This window comes from Chelon labrosus (genome assembly GCF_963514085.1).
Source record: "Chelon labrosus genome assembly, chromosome: 7".
Lineage (NCBI taxonomy): Eukaryota > Metazoa > Chordata > Actinopteri > Mugiliformes > Mugilidae > Chelon > Chelon labrosus.
Window position 1 is genome coordinate 16702840 of NC_140343.1, and position 26432 is coordinate 16729271.

General features: G+C 39.6%; 4 protein-coding genes across 5 annotated transcripts; all 4 read right to left on the reverse strand.

Annotated features, from left to right (window-relative positions):
- Nucleotides 1–1378: 1378 nt before the first annotated feature.
- LOC311491159 (duodenase-1-like) lies at nucleotides 1379–2794 on the reverse strand. The gene is made up of 4 exons (XM_084549017.1): nucleotides 2331–2794; nucleotides 2056–2191; nucleotides 1695–2009; nucleotides 1379–1618 (listed from the first exon to the last, which is right to left on the reverse strand). Exons 1-4 carry the CDS (start codon nucleotides 2411–2413, stop codon nucleotides 1442–1444), a joined length of 711 nt encoding a protein of 236 aa, XP_084405143.1. The 5' UTR covers nucleotides 2414–2794; the 3' UTR covers nucleotides 1379–1441.
- A 3682-nt stretch (nucleotides 2795–6476) lies between these two features.
- On the reverse strand, nucleotides 6477–9064 carry LOC311491064 (mast cell protease 1A-like). Of its 2 annotated transcripts, XM_084548919.1 has the most exons (5): nucleotides 8581–9064; nucleotides 8351–8498; nucleotides 8130–8265; nucleotides 7102–7359; nucleotides 6477–7025 (listed from the first exon to the last, which is right to left on the reverse strand). In XM_084548919.1, exons 1-5 carry the CDS (start codon nucleotides 8636–8638, stop codon nucleotides 6861–6863), a joined length of 765 nt encoding a protein of 254 aa, XP_084405045.1. In that variant the 5' UTR covers nucleotides 8639–9064; the 3' UTR covers nucleotides 6477–6860. The 2 variants fall into 2 exon arrangements, with proteins under 2 accessions (XP_084405045.1, XP_084405044.1); XM_084548918.1 differs by having other exon boundaries at nucleotides 8351–9064.
- A 2364-nt stretch (nucleotides 9065–11428) lies between these two features.
- On the reverse strand, nucleotides 11429–13523 carry LOC311491030 (granzyme B-like). The gene is made up of 5 exons (XM_084548864.1): nucleotides 13371–13523; nucleotides 13141–13288; nucleotides 12920–13055; nucleotides 11841–12098; nucleotides 11429–11764 (listed from the first exon to the last, which is right to left on the reverse strand). The coding sequence occupies exons 1-5, from the start codon at nucleotides 13426–13428 to the stop codon at nucleotides 11600–11602; spliced, it is 765 nt and encodes a 254-aa protein (XP_084404990.1). The 5' UTR covers nucleotides 13429–13523; the 3' UTR covers nucleotides 11429–11599.
- Nucleotides 13524–16831: 3308 nt separating this feature from the next.
- Nucleotides 16832–20527, reverse strand: LOC311491161 (duodenase-1-like; the record flags this gene model as incomplete). Its single annotated transcript, XM_084549019.1, has 5 exons — nucleotides 16832–17482; nucleotides 17559–17816; nucleotides 18339–18474; nucleotides 18560–18741; nucleotides 20519–20527. 5 exons carry the CDS (start codon nucleotides 20525–20527, stop codon nucleotides 17318–17320), a joined length of 750 nt encoding a protein of 249 aa, XP_084405145.1. The 3' UTR covers nucleotides 16832–17317.
- Nucleotides 20528–26432: the final 5905 nt, after the last annotated feature.

Below are 26432 nucleotides of genomic sequence, written 5' to 3' on the forward strand. Positions count from 1 at the left end.
GCGGGGTTAAATAGGCCTAACCGGAAATGCTGGCCAGGTGCTCCTTGTAAACCTATTGCACTGCTTCAGACCTAACAAAGAAACAAACCAGCAGTACACCGTACGCAGACACATCGAACCCAGGCCTGGGGCCGTCACACCTGCGATAGACTGGCGACTCCCCCCGCGACCCTCTAGGACAGACGGTTATAGAAAATGAATGAATCAGTTTGTGGTGCTGTTACACTGGATTTATTTATGTTATACTGTTATTTAGCCCATCCCACTGACTACAGTAGGGTTGTCAAACTAGTAGAAACTTGTGTCTGTACAACACAACACACTTCAAATGTACTACAAACTACAGCCTCCAACATAAAACACAGTTGCATCAACAACTAAAAAGAATAAGTGAGTGAGCAAGTGGAGTGCATATAAAGTTAGAAACAAAAGAATGAAATTGTAAGAATTTGCGTTAGGGGTTAGAGGTTAGGGTTGAATCTCACAGAACGTCATTTAACTCACAGAGAACAATAGTGATCAAGTTGCTAGTTATTCACATTGCTCTCCCAGGTCCTGGCAATCAGGGGAAAAGCTATATATATTTATATTCATATATTTTTAATTTGATTCTTGAAAGGATATCTTGGAATTTGAAAGATTGACAAGTGTGACAAGATGAACCCACACATACTTTCCAGTTTTCAAGGCAACAACGCCCAAACTGTTTGTCCAACTACTATTAAATGAACTGTGATGAAATTTAGTACAAACATTTACTGGCATGGTTTCCAGATAATGTAACTCTAATGGCAATGAAGGCCGACTCTGCTGCAACCCTTGTCAGCCTTAGTTGGATATGTTTTATAAATAAAGAATGCAAAAATCTCCACTAATATTTCATCAATTTGTTTGAACTAGATGAACTGCCGAAGGAACCAGTTTAGGTTTGTGAATTTTCTTATAGTCACAGTTAAGAAAACGTTTTATTTTTTTCATTGAAGGACAGCTAACAGTCAAGCTGTATTATACATCTGTGACTGTGCCATTCAACCAAAAGACTTAAGTATGAGTACAACTGTCAAAAAATTGCTGCTTTTATGCAAACATATAATGTGAACATCAAGATACTGAGATACTACAACTGAGATCATACTGGCCTCGCATTTGTGGAGGTGTTTTTTTTTTTTTTTTTTGGTTATGTCTAATTTTACTACAAACACCAACTTTAGTGTTTGGTGGTGGTGACTTGGATTTTTATATGAGAAAGAGAGAGAGAGAGCACATTTTGTTTCCATTTTAGAAAGACAACCTGCAGTTTTAAACTCTAACTCTAAACTGTCTATTTTCATATTAAAATAAAACAGCAGGAAATAACAAGTGTCTGAAACCAAAGCTTTATTTCGCAATTAAGATTGAGAGCAAGCACAGAAATACGTTTGCAATAAAAGAAATTAGCATGCTATGCTGTCGTATTTTGACAACTCTTGTTCAGGCGAATCTTGTTTATCCAGGGCAGGTACTTTGATACATCTGTATAGACGTTGGGTACGTTGGGGTAGTCACAGTTGCCTCTGTGGTTGAAAGATGCAACACCAACTGCTTTCCCGTCACACACAAGAGGACCACCAGAATCACCCTGTGAGGAGGAAGAAGCTTGGTTATTCTTTATTTAGGACTGGAACCCAGAAGATTTTGTGAAAGATCAAACATACCTGAGAAAATCCTTTGTTGGTTTTATATCCACCTGCGCAGGTAACATTGTTTGGAAGCGTACAACCACACATCTGCCATGCATTCACACATTCAGTCATGCTAACAACAGACACATCGACATCACGCAGCTCATCAACAACTCCACCACCAGGTTCCATCAAGCCCCATCCAGCTACACTGCACACTGTGTTCGCTTTTAGATACATCCCAGGTTCTGGCAGTGCAACTGGTTGTATTCGACCATTCAGTTGAACTGAATCATTCAGCTGCAAATGCAAAATAATAAGGGAAGTGAAAATTAAAACTAGAAGATCCTAACTGTGCCACATGTGTTGTTGACAATTAAAGTAACTGACTTACTATAAGGAGCATGATGTCATCACCACTTTCAGCTTTCTCATAATTTGGATGCCTGCATGGGGTCACACTACGCGTCACTGTGTTCTTATTAACAGTCTTGAGATTGTGGGTGCCCAGAACAACACTTGTAGGGTTACTGAAAGAGTAATCATTACACAGCAGTTAGTATTTCCTTATGTGTGGTGGCAAAATATAAATAGATGATTTAATAAAAATAAATTAAAACAAAAAATAAATAAATAAAACTTAAAATATTATCCAGGTAATGAACTAACCAGTGCGCAGCAGTGACAACTAAGACTTCACTGATGAGAAATCCTCCACATACATGGCGATTATCCCTCTGCACTGACACCATATACAGCCTTGAGCCCTTTCGTGACTCTTGGCCATTTATGATGTCACTCCCAAGCGCTGCAAAAATAAGAGGAAAACATAATTAGTTGATGTGTTATTTTCCAATAGATGATAATAATTATATTTAGTAGTCTCACCATTTTTTCCGATACATGTCAGAAAATAAAAAAGTATGAGCAGCTGAAGAGCAGCCATCATGACTGCAGCGACTCAACTTGTAGCCTCTGTGGAGTCAAGTCGATCTCTTATATACATACAGCCAGCGGCTTTTATCTTCATCGCTGTGTTGTTTTTTTTTTTTTCCGTCTCTGTATCATCTCTGCGTCAGTGCAACTTTTTCGTGTCTTATCGGGCTGAGTGAATGTGATCAGATGAGCAAATAAAATGCTTTTCTGCTGCTTTTGTCACTTAAAGTCATTAGGGGGGAGAAGGAATGTGAGGCATGATGTGTGTGTGTGTGTGTCTTTCCTCTTAGGCCACATTCTGCGTTATAAACTAATAAACTAAAAAAAGCGATGCAGAAGTTCTTTTTGGTTCTCACTCAGGTTGTTTATTTGCTCTTCATCCTCCTCCGAGGACTCTGAGGCTGACATGGACGGGACAGGCCTCAGAGGTAGAAACACATCAGCTGCGTTAGGGTTAGGGTACGTGCTACATCCCAGCAGCCAGACAGAGGTTTGATCCCGGGACCTACACACAGTGCACCGCCCGAATTATTGACCCGACATCCAGCTATGCACTGCTGCTGATTTATGAAATCCTGTAGCATATTGTGGCCATGACAAACCTGCATGGAGATGCTCAATCGCAGCCTGGCCGGATCTGGACACAGAGGAACTGCAGGCTTGAATGTGGCTGCTCATTTTGGGTGGTGTTTACAGGTCAAAAACTGTATCAACCCTCAGGCTCTGAGGTGAGAAATCAGGACAGAGCATTTTCCAGGCTATGATGTCCCCCAAGAGGTTTCACCACATTTGCCGAACACTGCGGTTCGACGACAAGCTTTCCTGACCCTGACACTGTAACGACAAGCTGGCTGCCTGCTGCAAAGTCTGAGATATGTGGACGCACTCCCTGCCCATGCCGTTAAGCCCATACAGGGACATCTACATGGATGAACAGTTCATCCCATTCTAGGTCAGGTGAGGCTTTAGGAAGTACATGCCCAAAAATGCTGGCCAAATATGGAATAAAGATTTAGGCAACCTCTCAGACTGACCTATGTCTGCAGACTGCTGGTGTACATAGGTAAAGCAGTTGCTGAAGTCAGCCAGGGGATGTTGGTGGTCCTGGAGATGACAGAGGGGCTCCAGGGACACATCATTACCTGTGACAATTTTTTTGCCTCCTTCGTACTGACAGAGGAGCTGCTCAGGAGATAACTGGCCCTGGTTGGCATAATTCACCAAAACAAGCCTGACATTCCCTCTTTTTTTTGGTTTTTGAATAATAAAACTGTGGAGATTTGTCAACATATTGGCCTTGCGTGTTTGTGTGGGTTCTCTCCGGGTACTCCAGCTTCCTCCCTCCATCCAAAGACATGCTTGTTAGGTTCATTGATGATTCTAAATCAGCCGTAGGTGTGCATGTGAGTGTGAAAGGTTGTCTGTCTTTATTAAAATCTTCCAAAGCAAATACACATTGAAATGTCTTTTAAGGAAATTATTTTATTTTTATTTTTTTATTAAAAAACTGTGGAGTTTTACCAACTTATTGGGCTTCAGTTCAAAGAGTTAAATAATAATAATAATAATACTTTTTTATTGTTGAAAAGCAGCTTGATGGGGATGGTTGCCAGGAAGCGGCAGATACAAAAGGATTGGTAAGTATGCAGTGCTATGTTTAGAATGACTTGAAATTTTGTGCTGAATGTAGTAGTAGTAGTAGTATATTTTCTTTTTTATATGTGAATCAAGACTTCGCTCTCCTGTTTGATGATGACGTATCCACCAGGCTGCTTCAGAGACGGGATCCACAGCTGGACTTATTGTTTTCAGTTCAATGGAGGAAGACATGTCAGTCCTTTGTCAAATACTTGATATACTTCTGGTTGAAGATGACATTTTTTATTGACACACAAGCTATTTACAGAGAACTTTGATGAACATCACCATGCGTATTACCAACCGAAGAAAGGTGTGTAATAAAAATAACTCAACTTAAATGTTACAAACTGTTTGATATTTACAGCTCATATGGTACTGCAGATGAAATTTTGTATACTATACCTTCATTTATTATGTTTCAATTGATTGCATGGGAAAAAAATAAATGTTTTTGAAAATGTATTGTTTTTCTTGGAATTAATTAGTCTATCATAATTATAATTGCTATTGTATTATAAAGTTATATTAAATTATTACATAAATATTAAATTTAGGGATCAGAACTACCTAAATAAAAAAAGTAAGTAAAAGAAGTGTTATTTTTCAAACTGTGTAGTGTTAAATTAACCGGTACAATGAGATAAAGGGAACTCTGACATACTGTAAACGATAAATCCCTTAGTGTAACTTTGTTTGTGTGGTATGGTGACTAGTTGTTTTTTGTCTGTCCGTCGTCTCATGTGAACTTGCTTTTCTGTTTGCGCATTTAGCTGTCGTTGCATGACCTGAATGAAAAAGTTCACTCGAACTTCCTCTCCCTTTCATTTTTGGATGATGTTGTGTTCGCCTTGTGTCCAAACTGCAATTTGAAGCAGTTTAAGGTAAAATAGTTGCATGTTGTTGCAACTTCGTCACACAAAACACAGCTGAGCTTAAAAAAGTGGTTGCGAGGCTTCCGTTATTTCATTTATGTCTGTGAATACTAGCTGCCCTAAAAGTGAATTCTAAAAGGAGCCTTTTTATTTTAAGATATTCTTATTTACAAAAATATCCGATGTCACATGGAATAGATATCTACTGACTTTGTTAAGTACCCAGACTCAATGTTTTCATAAAATGGTTATAAATGTAAGAGAACAGATGATTGCTTGAAGAAAAAAGGTCCAAAAGTCTCACTTCCAAGTGCTAAAAATTAAAAAAAAGAAAAAATAATAAGATAATGTGTTTAGACATAGAGCAGCAGATAGTTATGCAGAGCTTGCATCAAATCTGCAGTAAACTCAGCCTGTGGTCTTTGCCAGTCAAGTCGAACACTGAACATGGAACTTTGCTCAGTAACCTTTGCAGCAGTTAACCGTTATTTAATTGTATTATCGGCGACCACATAGAATAAGTTAATAATGCATTAAACAGAATATGCACACTTTTTAGTTTAGTTTAGTTTAGTTTAGTTTATCCGAGACAAACCAGAATTTAGCATTTTATATAGCACTTTGCGGTTGTTCTGTGTTTTTTACTGATGGTACCTCACCCTCAGTTTAGCTACATTTCTGTTGTACATTTTGTCCTTGGAGCACTCTTTGTGATTTTATTTTGTCCTTAATGGCCCGTTTAAACCAGATTGTCTCAGTCAAGATACTACTAAGTTAACTTTTGTCAGGTGTGCATAAAATGAACACGAAAGCAACATTTTTCATTTCACAATCTGGGCTCTTGTGAAACATCTCACCTTCATGTTGCAACAGAAATGTGTGAAAACTGGGTGAGCAACTGCAAACAAAGTTTCCAACTTAACCTTTCACGGTCACAGATGCTAAACTGTTATCACCGCCCCAAATCTTTCATTTAACCACAGTGCTGTGATGTGAGGGCTATAAGTGTCTTCAAAGCTGGAATATTAAGTGAGATAATTTCTTTTGCCTGCAGTACGATTCAGTTGCATGAAAACACGTGCATATAGGCATGCACTCTTATATCAGGTGCTGACACGCATCATAATGTCTTCTCTTAGTGCTACGTGAGCAGTAATACGGTCATCGATTAAAAGAACTTTAAATGTAACCCTGAGAGGTTCAGTGAATATTTTATTGAACCATTGTTTTTATGTATAAGGTCGACACAACCGACACATAAGGACACACTGGTTCAACAAAGCGTTGCTTCTTACACAAAGAATGCAGAGAAAGGTTTTTCAGATAAAACCCATAGTACAATATTTACTTTTATTTTTAGCTTTTTCAGCATAGCAATACAAAACAAACTACTATCAAAAACAGGACACACCACAAGTTGCTTCCTTCAAATTTATTTGGTTATGTAGCGCAGATGCAAAATTTGTAAAAAATTCTGGCAAAAATGTAAAATATCTGACTTAGGTTTGGAGAAATGATATATGACTTGTCTCCAAGTCTTTAATTTACAACAGTGATCAAGTCCTCATCATTAAAATAACACACTTGTTTTGTATAAATTCATTTTCCCATGTTTCATTAACTTAAAACTCACCGGTTCACCTTTACATACACCTCTAATACATATGCAGCCATATCAAACTAACCTTAAGCAAAAACATAGAACAAAGCAGTACTACATCAACACAACAACCCCAAAGCATTAAATCACTTAGCATTGCTTTTTCTTCAGAATGTCTTTGATCCAAGGGAGGAATTTTGATATGTCTGTATAGACGTTGGGCCATTCTGGGTAGTCACAGTTGAACTTGTGGTTATAGGATACGACACCGACTGCCACCTTGCCCTTGTACACCAGAGGGCCTCCAGAATCACCCTGCAAGGAGGAAATATTTTAACCACTATCTCATTAATAATAATCCATGTTTTCTACGAGAGAATAGAAATCCTACCTGACAAGCCCCTTTTTTTGTTTCGTATCCACCGGCACAGATAACATTGGCAGGAAGTTTACCCCAAGTCTTCTGACATGTTTGCAGGCCTACAATGGGAACATCCACTACTTGCAGCTCATCAACCATTTGACCGCGGCTTCGCGTGGACCCCCAGCCAGCTACTGTGCATGATTTCTTTTCTTTCAGGGGCTTTTGATCTTTTGGAAGTTGAAGTGGCTTGATTGTTTTTTTGCCCAGGCGAGCTTTCCTAGACAGCTGGAGACGTGAAAGAAGAAATGCACAGGATTGACTTTTTGTCTGACTGACAAATATACTAATACATACTAGTATACTATTATACATACATACTAGCATACATACACACACACACACACACACACACACATACATATATATATTATATTACCCTATAAGGTAAAGATGTAGCTGCATAAATAAACTGCAGATTTTTTCAGTTCACATTATGCATTATTTTTTTAGTGTATAAGCTGCAGGTTTACAATATGTATATTTTTTACCAATAGGGATCAATGCGCACATCCAGAAAACGTCAGTCAGTCAGTTACATCTGCATGACGCAAGCTGAACTTTGTCTCACTTTACCCAAGTGAGTTCTTAACCAGCTGTGGAAGAAGAGTGTGCATTCTTACTTCAGTAACCGCGATGGTACAATAACATAAAAATTAAAATACATAAGTAGTATAGTATCAAAATATACTTAAGTTAGCACTGAAAGTAAAAGCACTAGTCATCTACTGTATTTTAAAATACTGGATTGTAATTATTGATCCAGTAATGCGTGCATCCCTCTACTGTTGCAGCTGGAGCATTCATTAGTTGATTAATGTTTCGTATTAATAAACTGCAAAACAACTAACTAAAGCTTTAGTGTGAATGTAACACAACAGTGCATATTCCGCTAGTGTTTTTAACACAGTTTAAGACCATAAAGCTGCATTTTTTTTTTTTCTATAAAAGTGCCTGATGTTTACTGACACTCTGAGGTTGAATGGGTTCTGACTTACTTTGAGGAGCATGATGTCATTCCCAGATTTGGTGTCCTTATAGGAAGGGTGTTTGCACCTCTTTACACTGTATTTCATTGTGGCATCATCAACCTTCTTGAGATTGTGGGTGCCCAGGACAACACTTGTAGGGTTCCTGCACCAACAATCATTTCAAATCATTTAAGTTCTATTATATGTGAATGGAAAATTGATCCGAGAATAAACTTTTGGTTACTCACGACTTGTCACAGTGCGCAGCAGTCATTACAAAGTCCTCGCTGACAAGAAATCCTCCGCAGACGTGACCTTTGTTGTTCTGCACTGATGCCATATACATCATGGAGGATTTTTTTGCCTTTTTGCCGTTTATGATTTCACCGCCAAGTGCTGTGAACAAATGGAGAAAAAAACAAAGACATGACGTGTCATGTGTGCACCAGAGAATAAGAAACTTAACATGCAAACTTACCATTTTGTCCGAGACAAATCAGAACAAGAAACATCAGAAATGTATTCGGGACATGCATTGTGCTAGGAGGACAACTAAATCATTGTCTTTCAGGAAGAGAGTTTAGCTGTTTATATAGTGCTTTTCAGTTAGTCTGTGGTTTTAACCCCCTCACAGATACTCGCCCTCTTCATGAAGTTTAGTTTCATCTTGATTATACATTTGGTGCTCATCTCTCTTTCTGTTGTTGTATTTTTTTATTTCTTGTACTCCTCTGTATCATGTTAGGATACTACTAAGGGGAAGTTTATTGGATGGATTAAAGATAAATACAAATGCAAATTCTTTTTTTTTTTCTTTTTTTTTTTGCCAGCAGTGTGGGGTTCTTGTGAAACATCACACCTTGATGTTGCACCAACAATCTGTGAAAACTAGATGACTAAACGAAACAAATGGTTTGCCACTCCGTCTATTACAGGTGCTAAATGAGCAAAGCTGTTATGAATAAAGCTTTTACAGCTGTGCAACTCAATAAAATAATGTCAGAAACTTATCTTAATTAGCTTGGTAATTTAGCACAGTTGCCATATACATCTGGAAACTGAAATATATATATATGTTCCACAAATCAAAAACACCTAACTTTCCAATATCCTAATAATAATTTTATTAGCATTATGCCCAAATATCACAGGATTGTTGGAGATTTTAATGTCTGCTGAACTGTTAAGCCATTGGCTGAAGACTAAATCTGCATGGACATGCATTAGATCTTGTTTTATTGTATGGTCTGTCTGTTTAAATATTGCTGAAACACATTCAGGGCCCTCCTCCCATCTTTATACTGATCTGTTAACCTCACAGTTTTATTCCTCCTGTCATAGTATTCTGGATGTTATTTTGCATCTTTTAAAGCCTTCCACACTTAAAGCTGAACCATTGCTGTCAGACGAGAGTGCAGGAGAGCAGGAGGCAGGTGGAGAGGATATGCTGCAAGTGTTTTTTGACATTTTGTCAACGCTGAAAATACTTTTGATATTATTTTTTAAAAATGAGTCAGTGGTTCAGACAACTCTGCCATGCTTGGGCATTAATCAAAGGATCTGCTCTGGGGTAGTTTACTGTAGGTGGTATCTGTCTGAAAGAAGTTTCTCTGTTGGCCTTTACAAATCTACATCCTCCTCCTCTCCCTTGTGGAGTCCATCAGGACTCTATTCTCGGTCCTTTCCTATTTACCTTATACAGGCAGCCATTAGCACTCTTGCTTAGGATGCAGACAATTGTATTCTATTGTTATGCAGATGACATTCAACTTTACCTGCCATGAAGTCAACTGGAAAGATGGCAGTTTATGAAAACCACTGCTGGACCCTTGGACGTTCTTAAACTTTCTAAACTTCAATGAGGGTAAACTGAGGTTTTGATATTTGGACCTAGTGGTGCTTCTGAGGTTCTTCTTATGGACCTGAGTTCCCTCTGTCGTATGTAAAACCCAGTGTTAAAAGTCTGATTTTAAATTCTCAATGTCAAGTTAAGTTTCTTCCAGCTCCAAGCTCTTATCTAAAGCCAAGACTTTATTTCTCTTTTAAAGATTTTGAAAGGGTTTTATATGTTTTCATTCTGTTCCGTCTTGACCTAAGTATTACCCTGTATGCTGATATTAGTCAGGCCTTTCTCTAACGCTTGCAGTTGTTGCAAAATGCTGCAGCTTACCTTTCAACAGGAAACACACAAGAGGAAACACATTTCCCCTTGTATTGGCCTCGGTTCACTGGCTCCCAGTACTTATCTCTCTGATCTCCTACAGCCACACTAACCATTGAGGTCACTCTGGTCCACTGACCACTTGCTTCTGTTTGTCCCAAGACTGAGGTTGAAACACACGTCAGATAGATAGTGCCGTCGCAGCTGCAGCCCCCATACTCTCAAAAAGTTTGCCTCTGCAAGTTAGATGGGCCCAGACATTGACAGTTTAAAATCCCATTTTAAATTTGTTAATTCAGAGATGTTTCTACAGCACATTGTTCATCTTTTGTTGTTTTTAAATGTGCTCTATGTATAATATTGTCATTGACATTATGTTCAGAGAAATGTCAATCTTACTATTACTATAAAGTAGTCGTTTTCGACATTGCTGTTGATCCAGACAGCTTTCTTTCTTTCTATTGAATAGTGAAAGCCAAGTAAGTAGATTGACATGAGTAAGCGCAACCAGCAGTTCAACACTCTTGCTTGACATTGAGGATTACATAGCTTACATACTGACTCATGTCAACGTCTTTAAACATATGGCATGTCCACTAAGAAAGTATTTACAGTGAACCACTCATCAACATGGTATTAATACACTTGTTTTGCATAAATGAGTTTATTTCTATTCTGTTCATTATCACTTTACATCTCTGACACCATCATAGACCCATTAACCACCATGTTTGCATGTGAAACAAACTTAAGCTTGCTTTGTCACGATCTTGTGGCACTCTTGATAAACCACTGGAACGTGCCTGCTGTCAGGTTAGCATTAGCTGTAGTTTGTGGATAAACTGTGAAGTTCATGATGCAGCTGATAACAGTAACATTAACAGCAGTTATACGTGCTTTGAACTTAGAGGCATGCAAATATTTAGCTTGCATTTGTGTGAACTGATGACAAGTGTCACAGAAGGAAACATTGATTTTGTTCAATTAGCGACTGACAAAGCGGCTTCACTTGGTTTATACATCTGTAACAGACCTGCGCAGAGCTTACATCGTAGCATACGTGAGTGTCCTAGGGCTTTGAAAGCATTTATGGAAGCATTCTGAAATTAAGTTGGCACAAGTCAAGTTGGGGGGGGGGGGGGGGCATAAATTAGCATCAGTACAGCACATGGCCATTTGATGGACTTGGACGTGTTTTTAAGCGCCCTACAAGCTTATGTTTCTGCATGTGGATACTGTAGATGTATGTATACCATGAACAGTAACAAGCATCTGACGAAGTGAATCAAACAAAGCAGTGCAACATCAACACAACAACCCCAAAGCATTAAATCACTTAGCATTGCTTTTTCTTCAGAATGTCTTTGATCCAAGGAAGGAATTTTGATATGTCTGTATAGATGTTGGGCTTTTCTGGGTAGTTACAGTTATTGCGGTTGTTATAAGAAACAACCCCGACTGCCACCTTGCTCTTGTACACCAGAGGGCCTCCAGAATCACCCTGCAAGGAGGAAATATTTTAACCACTATCTCATTAATAATAAACCATGTTTTCTACGAGAGAATAGTAATCCTACCTGACAAGCCCCTTTGTTTGTTTTGTATCCACCGGCACAGATAACATTGGCAGGAAGATTACCCCATGACGTCTGACATGTTTGCAGGCCTACGATGGGAACATCCACCACTTGCAGCTCATCAACCATTTGACCGCTGCTTCGCGTGTACCCCCATCCAGCTACTGTGCACAATTTCTTTTCTTTCAGGGGCTTTTGATCTTTTGGAAGTTGAAGTGGCTTGATTGTTTTTTTGCCCAGGCGAGCTTTCCTAGACAGCTGGAGACGTGAAAGAAGAAATGCACGGGATTAACTTTTTGTCTGACTGACAAATATACTAATACATACTAGTATACTATTATACATACATACTAGCATACATACACACACACACACACACACACATACATATATATATTATATTACCCTATAAGGTAAAGATGTAGCTGCATAAATAAACTGCAGATTTCTTCACTTCACATTATGCATTATTTTTTAGTGTGAATAACCAAAGAAAAAAAAAAAGAAAAGCTGGTATAAGCTGCAAGTTTACAATATGTATATGTTGTACCAATAGAGATCAATGTGCACATCCAGAAAACGTCAGACAGTCAGTTACATCTGCATGACGCAAGCTGAACTTTGTCTCACTTTACCCGAGTGAGTTCTTAACCAGCTGTGGAAGAAGAGTGTGCATTCTTACTTCAGTAACTGTGACGGTAAAATAGTGTAAAAATTAAAATACATAAGTAGTATAGCATCAAAATATACTAAATACTAAACACTGAAAGTAAAAGCACTAGTCGTCTACTGTATTTTAAAATACTGGATTGTAATTATTGATTCAGTAATGTGTGCATCCCTCTACTGTTGCAGCTGGATCATTCATTAATTGACTAATGTTTCATATTAATAATCTAAGTCTGCAAAACAACTAACTAAAGCTTTAGTGTGAATGTAACACAACAGAGAGAGGATACATCAAAAGTGCATATTCTGCTAGTGTTTTTAACACAGTTTAAGACCATAAAGCTGCATTTTTTTCTATAAAAGTGCCTGATGTTTACTGACACTCTGAGGTTGAATGGGTTCTGACTTACTTTGAGGAGCATGATGTCATTCCCAGATTTGAGGTCCTTATAGGAAGGGTGTTTGCACCTCTTCACACTGTATCTCATTGTGGCATCATCAACCTTCTTGAGATTGTGGGTGCCCAGGACAACACTTGTAGGGTTCCTGCACCAACAATCATTTCAAATCATTTAAGTTCTATTATATGTGAATGGAAAATTGATCAGGGAATAAACTTTTGGTCACTCACCACTTGTCACAGTGCGCAGCAGTCATTACAAAGTCCTCGCTGACAAGAAATCCTCCACAGACGTGACCTTTGTTGTTCTGCACTGATGCCATATACATCATGGAGGATTTCTTTGCCTTTTTGCCATTTATGATTTCACCGCCAAGTGCTGTGAACAAATGGAGAAAAAAACAAAGACATGACGTGTCATATGTGCACCAGAGAATAAGAAACTTAACATGCAAACTTACCATTTTGTCCGAGACAAATCAGAACAAGAAACATCAGAAATGTATTCGGGACATGCATTGTGCTAGGAGGACAACTAAATCATTGTCTTTCAGGAAGAGAGTTTAGCTGTTTATATAGTGCTTTTCAGTTAGTCTGTGGTTTTAACCCCCTCACAGATACTCGCCCTCTTCATGAAGTTTAGTTTCATCTTGATTATACATTTGGTGCTCATCTCTCTTTCTGTTGTTGTATTTTTTTATTTCTTGTACTCCTCTGTATCATATTAGGATACTACTAAGGGGAAGTTGTTGGATGGATTAAAAATAAATACAAATGCAAAGTTGTTCTTTTATTTTTTATTTTTGCCAGCAGTGTGGGGTTCTTGTGAAACATCACACCTTGATGTTGCACCAACAATCTGTGAAAACTAGATGACTAAACGAAACAAATGGTTTGCCACTCCGTCTGTTACAGGTGCTAAATCAGCAAAGCTGTTGTGAATAAAGCTTTTACAACTGTGTAACTCAATAAAATAATGTCAGAAACCTATCTTAATTAGCTTGGTAATTTAGCACAGTTGCCATATACATCTGGAAACTGAAATATATATATATATATGTTCCACAAATCAAAAACACCTAACTCTCCAATATCCTAATAATAATTTTATTAGCATTATGCCCAAATATGACAGGATTGTTGGAGATTTTAATGTCTGCTGAACTGTTAAGCCATTGGCTGAAGACTAAATCTGCATGGACATGCATCAGATCTTGTTTTATTGTATGGTCTGTCTGTTTAAATATTGTTGAAACACATTCAGGGCCCTCCTCCCATCTTTATACTGATCTGTTAACCTCACAGTTTTATTCCGCCTGTCATAGTATTCTGGATGTTATTTTGCATCTTTTAAAGCCTTCCACACTTAAAGCTGAACCATTGCTGTCAGACGAGAGTGCAGGAGAGCAGGAGGCAGGTGGAGAGGATATGCTGCAAGTGTTTATTGACATTTTGTCAACGCTGAAAATACTTTTGATATTATTTTTTAAAAATGAGTCAGTGGTTCAGACAACTCCGCCATGCTTGGGCATTAATCAAAGGATCCGCTCTGGGGTAGTTTACTGTAGGTGGTATCTGTCTGAAAGAAGTTTCTCTGTTGGCCTTTACAAATCTACATCCTCCTCCTCTCGCTTGTGGAGTCCATCACGACTCTATTCTTGGTCCTTTCCTATTTTCCTTATACAGGCACCCATTAGCACTCTTGCTTAGGATGCAGACAATTGTATTCTATTGTTATGCAGATGACATTCAACTTATCTGCCATGAAGTCAACTGGAAAGATGGCAGTTTATGAAAACCACTGCTGGACGCTTGGAGGGTCTTAAACTTTCTAAACTTCAATGAGGGTAAACTGAGGTTTTGATATTTGGACCTAGTGGTGCTTCTGAGGTTCTTCTTATGGACCTGAGTTCCCTCTGTCGTATGTAAAACCCAGTGTTAAAAGTCTGATTTTAAGTTCTCAATGTCAAGTTAAGTTTCTTCCAGCTGAAGCTCTTATATAAAGTCTCAATTTCTCTTTTAAAGATTTTGAAAGGGTTTTATATGTTTTCATTCTGTTCCGTCTTGACCTAAGTGTTACCCTGTATGCTGATATTAGTCAGGCCTTTCTCTAACGCTTGCAGTTGGTGCAAAATGCTGCAGCTTACCTTTTAACAGGAAACACATTTCCCCTTGTATTGGCCTCGGTTAACTGGCTCCCAGTACTTATCTATCTGATCTTCTACAGCCACACTAACCATTGAGGTTACTCTGGTCCACTGACCACTTGCCTCTGTTTGTCCCAAGACTGAGGTTGAAACACAAGTCAGATAGATAGTGCCGTCGCGGCTGCAGCCCCCATACTCTCAAAAAGTTTGCCTCTGCAATTTTGATTGTTTCTACAGCACATTGTTCATCTTTTGTTGTTTTTAAATGTGCTCTATGTATAATATTGTCATTGACATTATCAGAGGAATGTAAATCTTACTATTACTATAAAGTAGTCATTTCTGACATTGCTGTTGATCCAGACAGCTTTCTTTCTTTCTATTTAATAGTGAAAGCCAAGTAAGTAGATTGACATGAGTAAGCGCAACCAGCAGTTCAACACTCTTGCTTGACATTAAGGATTACATAGCTTACATACTGACTCATGTCAACGTCTTTAAACATATGGCATGTCCACTAAGAAAGTATTTACAGTGAACCACTCATCAACATGGTATTAATACACTTGTTTTGCATAAATGAGTTTATTTCTATTCTGTTCATTATCACTTTACATCTCTGACACCATCATAGACCCATAAACCACCATGTTTGCATGTGAAACAAACTTAAGCTTGCTTTGTCACAATCTTGTGGCACTCTTGATAAACCACTGAAACGTGCCTGCTGTCAGGTTAGCATTAGCTGTAGTTTGTGGATAAACTGTGAAGTTCATGATGCAGCTGATAACAGTAACATTAACAGCAGTTACACATGCTTTAAACTTAGAGGCATGCGAATATTTAGCTTGCATTTGTGTGAACTGATGACAAGTGTCACAGAAGGAAACATTGATTTTGTTCAATTAGCGACTGACAAAGTGGCTTCACTTGGTTTATACATCTGTAACAGACCTGCGCAGAGCTTACATCGTAGCATACGTGAGTGTCCCACTGTCAGATTCAATTCAATTCAAAAGTTTATTGGTCACATGTTTTGTAAAAAAGAGCATTCTTTACATACAGTGAAATTAAAAAGGGGTAAAGCAATCTGTCTGTCACAACAATATGCAATGGGGAGACTGGACCCAAATGCAGGAACACACAGCTCAGCAAGGCAGGATGAAATAAGAAAGTTCATTTTAATGTATCTTACAAAGCAGAAACAAAAAGTGCCATGAATCATCCAAATGATTCAAAGCACAGAAAACAAGGGAACACAGGCAGGGACATCATGCAGAGAAGAACTCAGGTATATCTGCGATAAGTGAACATGTATTTCCAGGGCGAATGAACAGACTGACAAAGGTGAAAGGGAGAGGCAGGACTATATACCGATCCGACATAACATTATGACCACCTGCCTAATATTGTGTAGGTCTCCCTTGTGCCTCCAAAACAGTTGTGACTCATCAGAGAATGGACATGGGCCTTCTGAGAGTGTCCTGTGGTGTCTGGCAACAGTAGTATTAAAAAAAAAAAAAAAAAGTTTATCTAAGTCTAAGTCTATGTTGTTAGTGGGGACCTTTGGTTCCTATGGGTTGAAGGGAGGGGCCTCTGTGGATCATCCCATAGATACTTGATCAGTTTGGGATCTAGCGAATTTGCAGGCCTGGTCAACACCTTGTGCTATTTTTCATGTTTTTCTGAGTTGTCCCTAAACCGTTTTTGTGCGTGTTCCTGTGTAAGGCTGCATCCTGCTGGGGATGGCTGCTGCCATCAAGGAGTGTCATTGCTATGGGATGGGGGTGCCTGGCCTGGTCTAGGTGGGTGGTACATGTCTAAGCAACATCCACAAGAATGCTTGGTCCAAAAGTTTCCCAGCAGAATATTGTCTTGTCACAAGATGGTCAATGTTATTCACTTCCCTTGTCAGTGGTCATAATGTTATGCCTGATCAATGTATATATGCTGAGGGAACATTACATTATTTTCACTGAAAGAGAACCAGTCTTTAAGTCTGTGGTGTGTGCGATCACTGGACCCACTGAAGCAGAAGGAGGAAAACTTTTCTCTGCATGTCTGGCCATTCGGAAATGTTGATGAGGAAATGAATGCTGGAGTTGCAGTAATAGTTGTAGATGTCTGTGTAACTGTGGCATGTAGTTACATTTCTGTGAAGCTACACTGTGGGCCAGAGAAATGCATGTGGAGATGCGATGCAGAAGCTTAAATCTAGTATTAGACATTATCGACACAACAAACCCAAAGCATTAAATCACTTAGCACTGCTTTTTCTTAAGAATGTCTTTGATCCAAGGAAGGAATTTTGATATGTCCGTATAGACGTTGGGCTTATCTGGGTAGTCACAGTTATTGTTGTTGTTATAAGAAACGACACCGACTGCCACCTTGCCCTTGTACACCAGAGGGCCTCCAGAATCACCCTGCAAGGAGGAAATATCTTAACCACTATCTCATTAATAATAAAGCACATTTTCCATCAGAGAATAGAAATCCTACCTGACAAAATCCTTTTTTTGTTCCGTATCCACCGGCACAGATAACATTGGCAGGAAGATTAGGCCACGACTTCTGGCATGTTTGCAGGCCTACGATGGGAACATCCACCGCTTGCAGTTCATCAACCACTTGTCCGCGGGTTTGCGTGTACCCCCAGCCAGCTACTGTGCACGATTTCTTTTCTTTCAGGGGCTTTTGATCACTTGGAAGTTGAAGTGGCTTGATTGTTTTTTTGCCCAGGCGAGCTTTCCTAGACAGCTGGAGACGTGAAAGAAGAAATGCAAGGGATTGACTTTTTATCCGACTGTCTTCAAGTGTGATGTTTTTATATAAATAGATCCTGCTTATATGAATAAAGCAATTTATACATCCAACATGAAGATTACTTACAGCCCATAACTTCATTTAACATATTTTGCATTAGCTTTTAATGTGTGCGTGACCAAAAGTAATTTTTTTATAGTAAATAACACAAAGGAATAGATAAGTTAAATATATGTATTGGTTGTACCAGAGATCAGCATTGTAGATATCAGTGTGCACATGCAGAATCAATCAGTTATATCTGCTTGAAACAAGCTAAACGTTGTCACACTATATGAAGAAGTGACCAGCTTCAGAATCATGGATATTATATTATTTGAATTATTTAAATCACAGTGTAGAGGAGGAATAATATTACAAGTCAGATGCCATTGTTTAATATTACTTAAATACATGTGCTTTTTCTCTGAAGTTGAAAAAGTGTCTACTTACTTTGTTGAAAAAGTATCTACTTACTTTGAGGAGCATGATGTCATTTGCAATTGTGCGTTCATTATAGGAAGGGTGTTTGCACCTCTTTACACTGTATCTCATTGTGGCATCATCAACCTTCTTGAGATTGTGGGTGCCCAGAACAACACTTGTAGGGTTCCTGCACCAACAATCATTTCAAATAATTTAAGTTCTGTTATATGTGAATGGAAAATTGATCAGAGAATAAACTTTTGGTCACTCACAACTTGTCACAGTGCGCCGCAGTCATTACAAAGTCCTCGCTGACAAGAAATCCCCCACAGACGTGATATTTGTTTCTCTGCACTGATGCCATATACATCATGGATTTCTTTGCCTTTTTACCCTTTATGATTTCACTGCCAAGGGCTGTGAACAAAAGAAGGGCAGTCCAAGGAAATAATGTCTGTTATTTGAGTATAACAAAAAAATATATATATGTAAACTTACCATTTTGTCCGAGACAAACAAAAAGCAACAGGACATGCATTGTGCTGTGAGGTCAAGTCAGGAAGACTTCATGACTCTTCATAAAGTGCATTGCAGTGAGTCTGTGGTTTTCATCTCCTGCAACCACGCTTCCTCCACGCTTCATCTTTATGACGTCTATTCTCATCTTCATTATACATTTTGTCCACTTTCTGGCTCCTTCTGTGACTGTATTTTGCTCATTCTGGCATATCAGTTTGGATACTACTAGGGGAATAATTGTTGGATAGATTTTAAAGATTTTATAGATTTAAAAAGAATGTAAATACAAACCTGGGAGTTTTTTTTTTCTCTGGCAGACTGGGGTCTTGTGAAACATCTCACCTAGAACTTGCAAAAAAAACCCAAAAAACTGTGAATGCCATGTGACTAACTGAAACTACAGCTTCACCTTCACTGTACGGGTGCTGAACTGCACTAAACTGCACTATTCAATATCCTAATGTTCCATTAGACCACATGGTTAACTAAAAACTGTTTTAGAAAATGAAGACATGCACGGACACATAAATGTTCACACGGTACCTTATGCAAGGTTAAACCCCTTTTTGCATTGTAAAATACCCCTTTGATTGTCTTACTGCTAGACCACCTCCCTCCGTATCAACATCTGAATGCCACCCATTCAATGCTGTAAATATGCAGAGATCAGGCTTGCTTCAGTACTTCATGATGCCCAGCAGAGAGAGCCAGAGATCACCGGAAACTTGCTAAAGTTGCTCAAAGAGTCTTTGCTCTATGACCATCAGAGGGCGCCACCTCTCCGTTAATGTAGAGTTGCAAATTGAGGTGTTTAAGGACTCTTTGTGATAAAATCTGCTTTACAAATAATGTGTTTAGTTTATAGTCCAGATATGTAGAAATATTTGGTAGTTTATCAAGTTGCTCAGGAAAATAAACTTCAATAAACTGAAGAAGCCTCTTGGGTGAGCTGGGAAACATCATCAAGAAACTCTACAAGTCCAGTTGGCACCATTTCCATAGACTGTACTCCCAGTTGTAATGGTGACAAATGCTATTTGCTGCTACCTAACAGTAGTCCGAGTGAGACTGATGCCAGGGTGGGAGAAGTTTTAGGAAATATCACTACAGTTGTGATTCATCATCCTGATACTTAGTAAACCTGTCTTCTAATAATTAAGTGAAATCCTCCATGTTTAAAGGAGAACAAAATGAAGGTCAGTGTTTTATATGAAGTTGTTGCCTGGAATTGTGCAATGAGGAGGCACAGTAGTCTGCACCGGGACGAATAAAGGTCATCACTCAAAGACGTCACTTTGTGATTCTGTACACACATTAGCATAGTGGGATATTGCTGCAATACACGGACGACTTTCAGATAATGTACAAAGGTTACAGACCACGGTTGAGTTGCCTTTGGTCTTACAGTTGAATCTCTCAGCTTAAACAGAGCTAACACCTCACTAGAAGGCTTTCAGTCTACATTTCACCATTAGTGAGTCTGTCCATAAATCCATTCACAGCGCTAAAGTGAATAAACATAATGCACAGCTTTGTCTTGTTTTTAATCCATAGTTTAGTCAAAGAATTGAGTGGAAGGATTTAGCGTCCTTAAGTTTTCCATTCAGTGTCATATTCTCCTTCCTACCACATGATAACACACCTTAAGAGAGGAAATCATGCTTATTGTCCTGTGCAACCCATGAGTTTTAATCCAATAAAAACCTTCTCACCTGGTTCATTTCAAACCGACTCACAGTAAATACAGAGCGGATTTTGACATTGTACATGAATGTGAAGAAAGAACATCCACCTGCTAATATTTGTGGTTTAAAAAAAAAATAAAAAAATGCAGCGTTGAATAAATATCACCATGCATGCAGTGACAGAACACAGAGTCTGTCTGCTTTCACTGGCATGAAGAATTACTTCACACAGCGGGGCTTCAGGGGCAGGGTGGATAGGCTTTGGCACAGCTTAAACTTTGCATGAAGCGGCACTGACTTTGGTCTTTTCCAGTCACTAACAGCCAAAGACAACCTCATGATGTTGACTGGGACGCTGGCCAGCATGTGGCCTCAGCTGACCAACTGTGTAGAAGGAGCCCCTTTAGGCTGCAACCACCTTCAGGGATCCTCTTCTCATTTGGCCATATATACCTTTAATGTAACAGTTCACATGTCCAAGGTTTGAACTTTTATGTGCGTGAAAATTTATCCAGTTCTACTAAACACTGGTAGAGGTATAGTGACCAGCAAGCCTGATCTGTATTTGGTTTATTTACATATCTACTTTGCACATCCAGGTGTCCTCTCCCTACTATGTTAGGCCTTTAAACACGGAAGTTTACAAAATTGTGGGCTTCACTGCCAGTAGCTGAAGCTAGCCTGGAAGCTAGAGCAACTTCTCCAGTAATTCAGGGCTGCAGTCAGAGACTCAAGCTGTTATGGCATTTGTCGAGAAAGCCTTAATTGTCACATGCTTTGTTGCTCTGATTGTTTGTATCGAATTGCACGCAGAGGGATTTTCATTCTCTGCACTGGTTAAAACATGCCTCATAATGAAATCCCAATGGATTGGGATAAATATTCTCATAAGAATTAAATCTGGGAGCGCCAGGCTGAGCTACATGAAGAGATGTAGTCTCGATGGTGGCCATGTCACCATGAATTCAAACTTGAAAAAAAAATAAAAATTATTATCTCATTTTAGACACAGCAACAGTCTCAAACAACTACAACTTTACAACCTGTGGCCATTTTATTAAAACGTCTAATCTAATGCAATCCAGTACAACACCTTTCTATATGTTCTTCTTTTCTAAGGTTTGTTAGTACAACTCAATTGCTGAAATTGTAGTTAGCATTGTAGCATTGATACTGTACTGGTTTATATTAAACTGCAGTACTTATTGAACATCACTGCAATTCTGAATCTCATCACACTGAATAACATACAATAAGTACCAATCAAAATGGAATAAGATAAGATAAGACAATCGTTTAATTTATCCACTTTGCAACTGTACACTTTATGACTTGAGCAGTTGTATTGGATTGTTCTCTTTCACTTTCATTTCAACAAAAAGATAACCGTGTAGTGCGGCACAGTGGTGTGATGGTTAGCACTGATGCCTCACAGCCTCACAGCAAGAAGGTTCCGGGTTTGAATCCAGGCAGACTGGACGTGAAGAGATGAAGAGCTGTTTGAGACTGCTGCTGTGTGGAGTTTGCATGTTCTTCCTGTGTCTGTGTCAGCTCTCTCTGGGTACTCTGGCAGCAGCCACCCCCAACACAATGCAGCCTGACACAGACACACACACACAAACGGTTAAGGAACAACACACACAAAAAAAGAAAAGATGAAAAACAGCACAAAGTGTTGATCTGGCCTCCAAATTCACTAGATCCCAAACTGATGAAGTATCTGTGGGATGATCCACAGGACACCCTCAGAAGGCTCATGTCCATTCTCTGATAAGTCACAACTGTTTTGGAGGTACAAGGGAGACCTACACAATACTAGGGTCATAATGTTATGCCTGATCGATGTACATCTAAATACATACATTTTTATTCCTGCGGCTTTCACCTTTTTATTACTGTCAAGTTGTTGTTGGGTGTGGTTTCTTTTTCTATACTATGTTTCTCTCATCTGCATCTTACTGTTTTTTTATATCGTGTTTTTCTCTTTTGCTTTTGTACAAAACCACAGAGGAGATGACTTTATCTCTCATTGTACTGCGTGCAAGGAAAATAAAGTCCTTCTGATTCGGATGTTTGCTGTAAAGCCTCAGCCAGCAGCGTGTTACCTTAGGTTAGCATAAAAACTGGATGCAGGGGGAAACAGCTAGCGTGGGCCTGTCCAAAGTTTAAAACAAACTGCTTACCAGCAACTCTAGAGCTCACAAATTAACATCTTGTTTGTTTAATTTTGGGTCTCCACTGGTTGCTCGGCAACCCTACCCTGATAACAATTACTCCAGGAAGTCTCCACACAGGGCCAAGTAATCGTGTCATGCAACTACAGGTTGGTTTATAGGTGTTAATTAGGGAGCTTTGCAAGGTCTTGTAAATGGATTTTTTTAACCTTTGCTCAGAACCAGGCTAGCTGTTAGTTTGTGTATCTGGGTTCATGCTAAGCTAAGCCGACATTCTGCTAGTGTTATTTACCGTACAGCCAAGTTTGCAGCATCAGTTTTATCATCTAACTCTCAGGAAGAAAGCAAATAACCATATTTCAATTCTTCGAGGAGGACCAGCTTTCCTCTCACACACTCATCTTTCCAGCCATCCCTTCACCTCATCCCCTGGTGTCTGGCACCACTGCAGGCATGCAAAGAATGCCTGACATTGGGTTTGTCCAGTCGGCACCACATACCTGCGGCGTGGCATGGCAGGGCTTAAGGAGAAACGTGGCGCAGGTGCCACTCAGCAGCCCTGTCTAAAGTCCTCTAAGTGGCTTCAGACATGAACACTAATCCACTCTGTGATGAGAAGGCCTCAGACGGATAGCCCTGCATCAGGCTGCCAAGACTGTCCCATCGCACCCTGAGCTTCAGACAGCACACACTGGAGGAAAACGCTAGGCTTCAAAGGGACTTGCAACTGTAATGAAACTGTATTGCCTTTGCAGGTATTTTGTGTGATGAATCAATTGGTTCATGTTTTACCTCTCTCTTATGAAATGTTTATTTCCAAAAAGGTGACTCAGGACATTGAACTCTGCCTTTGCTCTCTCTTCGTGTGAATGTCTGCGTCTTCACACACCAGCACATCAAATAGAAGAAATGTGAGGAAGATACACTGCCTGGCCAAAAAAAAAGTCCCCACCTGGATTTAACTAAGCAAATAGGTACAAGCCTCCTATTGGATAATTACTGCATGACCGATTATCTTTCAGCTGAAACAAGTTATTTAACCCCAAATGATGCAATGAGTAGTTTCTCATTTCTTAAACAACCATGTTGAAAGACACATCCTGTGGTCATGGAAAAGATGTTAGTCTGTTTGAGAAGGGTCAAATCATTGGCATGCAACAAGCAGAGAAAACATCTAAGGAGATTGTAGAAACTACTAAAATTGGGTTAAGAACTGTCCAATGCATCATTAATAACTGGAAGGATAGTGGTGAACCATTGTCTTCAAGGAAGAAATGTGGTCGGATGTGATTGTGATCAGCGATCACTTAAACGTTTGCTGAAATCAAATCAAAGAAAAACAACATTAGAAATCAGGGCTATGTTTAATAGTGAAAGTAAGAGCATTTCCACACGTACAGTGCGATGGGAACGCAAGGGATTGGGACTGAACAGCTGTGTAGCCTTAAGAAAACCACTAATCAGTGAGGATAACTGGAAAAAAATAACAAAAACGCTTCAATTTGCCAGGGAGCATAAAGATTGGACTCTGGAGCAATGGAAGAAGGTCGTGTGGTCTGATGAGTCCAAATTTAACCTGTTCCAGAGTGATGGGGGCATTAGGGTAAGAAGAGAGGCAGATGAAGTGATGCACCCATCATGCCTAGTGTCTACTGTACAAGCCTGTGGGGTCAGTGCTATGATCTGGGGTTGCTGCAGTTGGTCAGGTCTAGGTTCAGCAACATTATGTGCCCAAAGAATGAGGTCAGCAGACTACCTGAATATACTGAATGACCAGGTTATTCCATCAATGGATTTCCAAGATGACAATGCCAGGATTCATGGGGCTCAAATTGTGAAAGAGTGGTTCAGGGAGCATGAGACATCATTGTCACACATGAATTGGCCACCACAGAATCCAGACCTTAACCCCATTGAGAATCTTTGGGTTGTGCTGGAGAAGGCTTTGTGCAGTGGTCAGACTCTCCCATCATCAATACAAGATCTTGGTGAAAAATGAATGCAACACTGGATGGAAATAAATCTTATGGCATTGCAGATTCTCTGTACATCCCTCTAATGTAGTCACATATAAGAAAAATGTACCCATCCCTCCCATCCCTTAGCATTACTATACATTTTCTTCTTCAGCATGACTCCTACAGCATCTCTGGAAAAAAAGCAAAGCAAAGGTTTGCCAGGTGTTTCCCAGCTAGCAGGATATGTGGGAGTGTGCCTGTGTGCGTGCTTGTGTTGAGCTCAACCACTGACCGACCTCACCAGAAGCTCTTTAATTTCCCTCCAGTCTCTCTCCTTCATCCTTGTGTCTGTGTGTGGAGCAGAGTCATAAAGCTGTGGGATAATCTGGAGTTTGAACATTTTCAGCCTCCGTGGACTCTTCCTGAGTTTGCACCACCTTGTGCGAAGGCTTCTGTTCCTGCCCGTACCTTTCTTGTCATTGACTTTTATGCAATCGTAGCGCCTTCATATTCACCTTGCTTTGTGTCTGAACACAAGCTAATCTTGCTGTACATGCAAGTTTGAATTCAAATTGACTTCCATTTACACCCAAAAACAAAATTGTCATAATTGTCATAATGGCTGTGTTAACCATTTGAAGAAAAAAACATTGTATTTAAAACGTGTGTTTCTACCAGAATTCTGTAAATCAAGACAGACTGTCATGTTAAATAGGTTTTGTATTCTCATGCATCTGGTCATAAACGTAGTGTATACTTAATAACCATACACACACATGCTCAAAAACTCACATCCACCCTCATCCGTCGTCCACCCTTCAGTCCATCTATTCAGCATTATAACTCGGGCTGTTTTTGTAACAAAACAAGCCCTAATCCTAAATTCAGGGAGCTGTGAATGTGCCTCAACAAATGGCAGACAAATGTGAAGGATTAGCGAGGCCCTGTGAAAGAGTGAAAGGTTTGCCATTGATCTACGGTGGTCCTGTTCTCTTTCAGGGCCACTCGGTTTGAAAACCCCACTGAGTAAGAGCATACAGGGCCACTCCAGAGCCCCCTAGGCCACCGAGAGACACACAACAGCCACAATTAGTCTCAGGAGCTGTAATGGCAATTCAATAAGCGCTTTAAAATTGTGCCTTAGTCCGTCTGCCACCCCACAACCCCTCCCATCCCTCCCATTTTCGTCTACATACATAAGATTGGTATTATGAGTGGCGAGGGGCTCTTTTTTTTTTTTTTTTTCTTTCCCACCCACCACAGTTCCTTTCAGTCACTGTGAGAGAAAATGACCACACAGGGTTTCAAAGGTTCCAGAGGCTGTGGTTTGTTGTCGCTGAAGCAGCATGACTTGTGCCCCTGTAGATTTTGGCTGAGGCCCTCAAAACGGGGTTTCTATTATTACTTTTTCTGTCACTCTGCTGCAAATGAATTTTGAAGCATTCACAGTATCCTTCCCTGGAGACACCTTTTTTTGCCGGTTCATGCGGAATCATCCATGCAGTGTTTGTTTGGAAGTGAAGATGTTTTAACAGGCGTTTCCGTCTAAATCAGATTGTAAACAGACTAATGAGAGGCTTTCGCAGAAACACCGAGACATTACCTGCTGTGCCACTTACCAGGTGCGATCTCGCAGACATTTAAGCAACAACATCAGTGCATGACTCACTCCCTTGGTCCTCTACTTCTGATCAAACGCAGCACAAACACCTGTGCTGGTGACATCAACACGTCATGGCAGAAGAGGAGCTGAGGACATCTTCTGGATGGCTGGGATTTGCATCCTCTCCAGCTCTCCCTGCCTCTCTT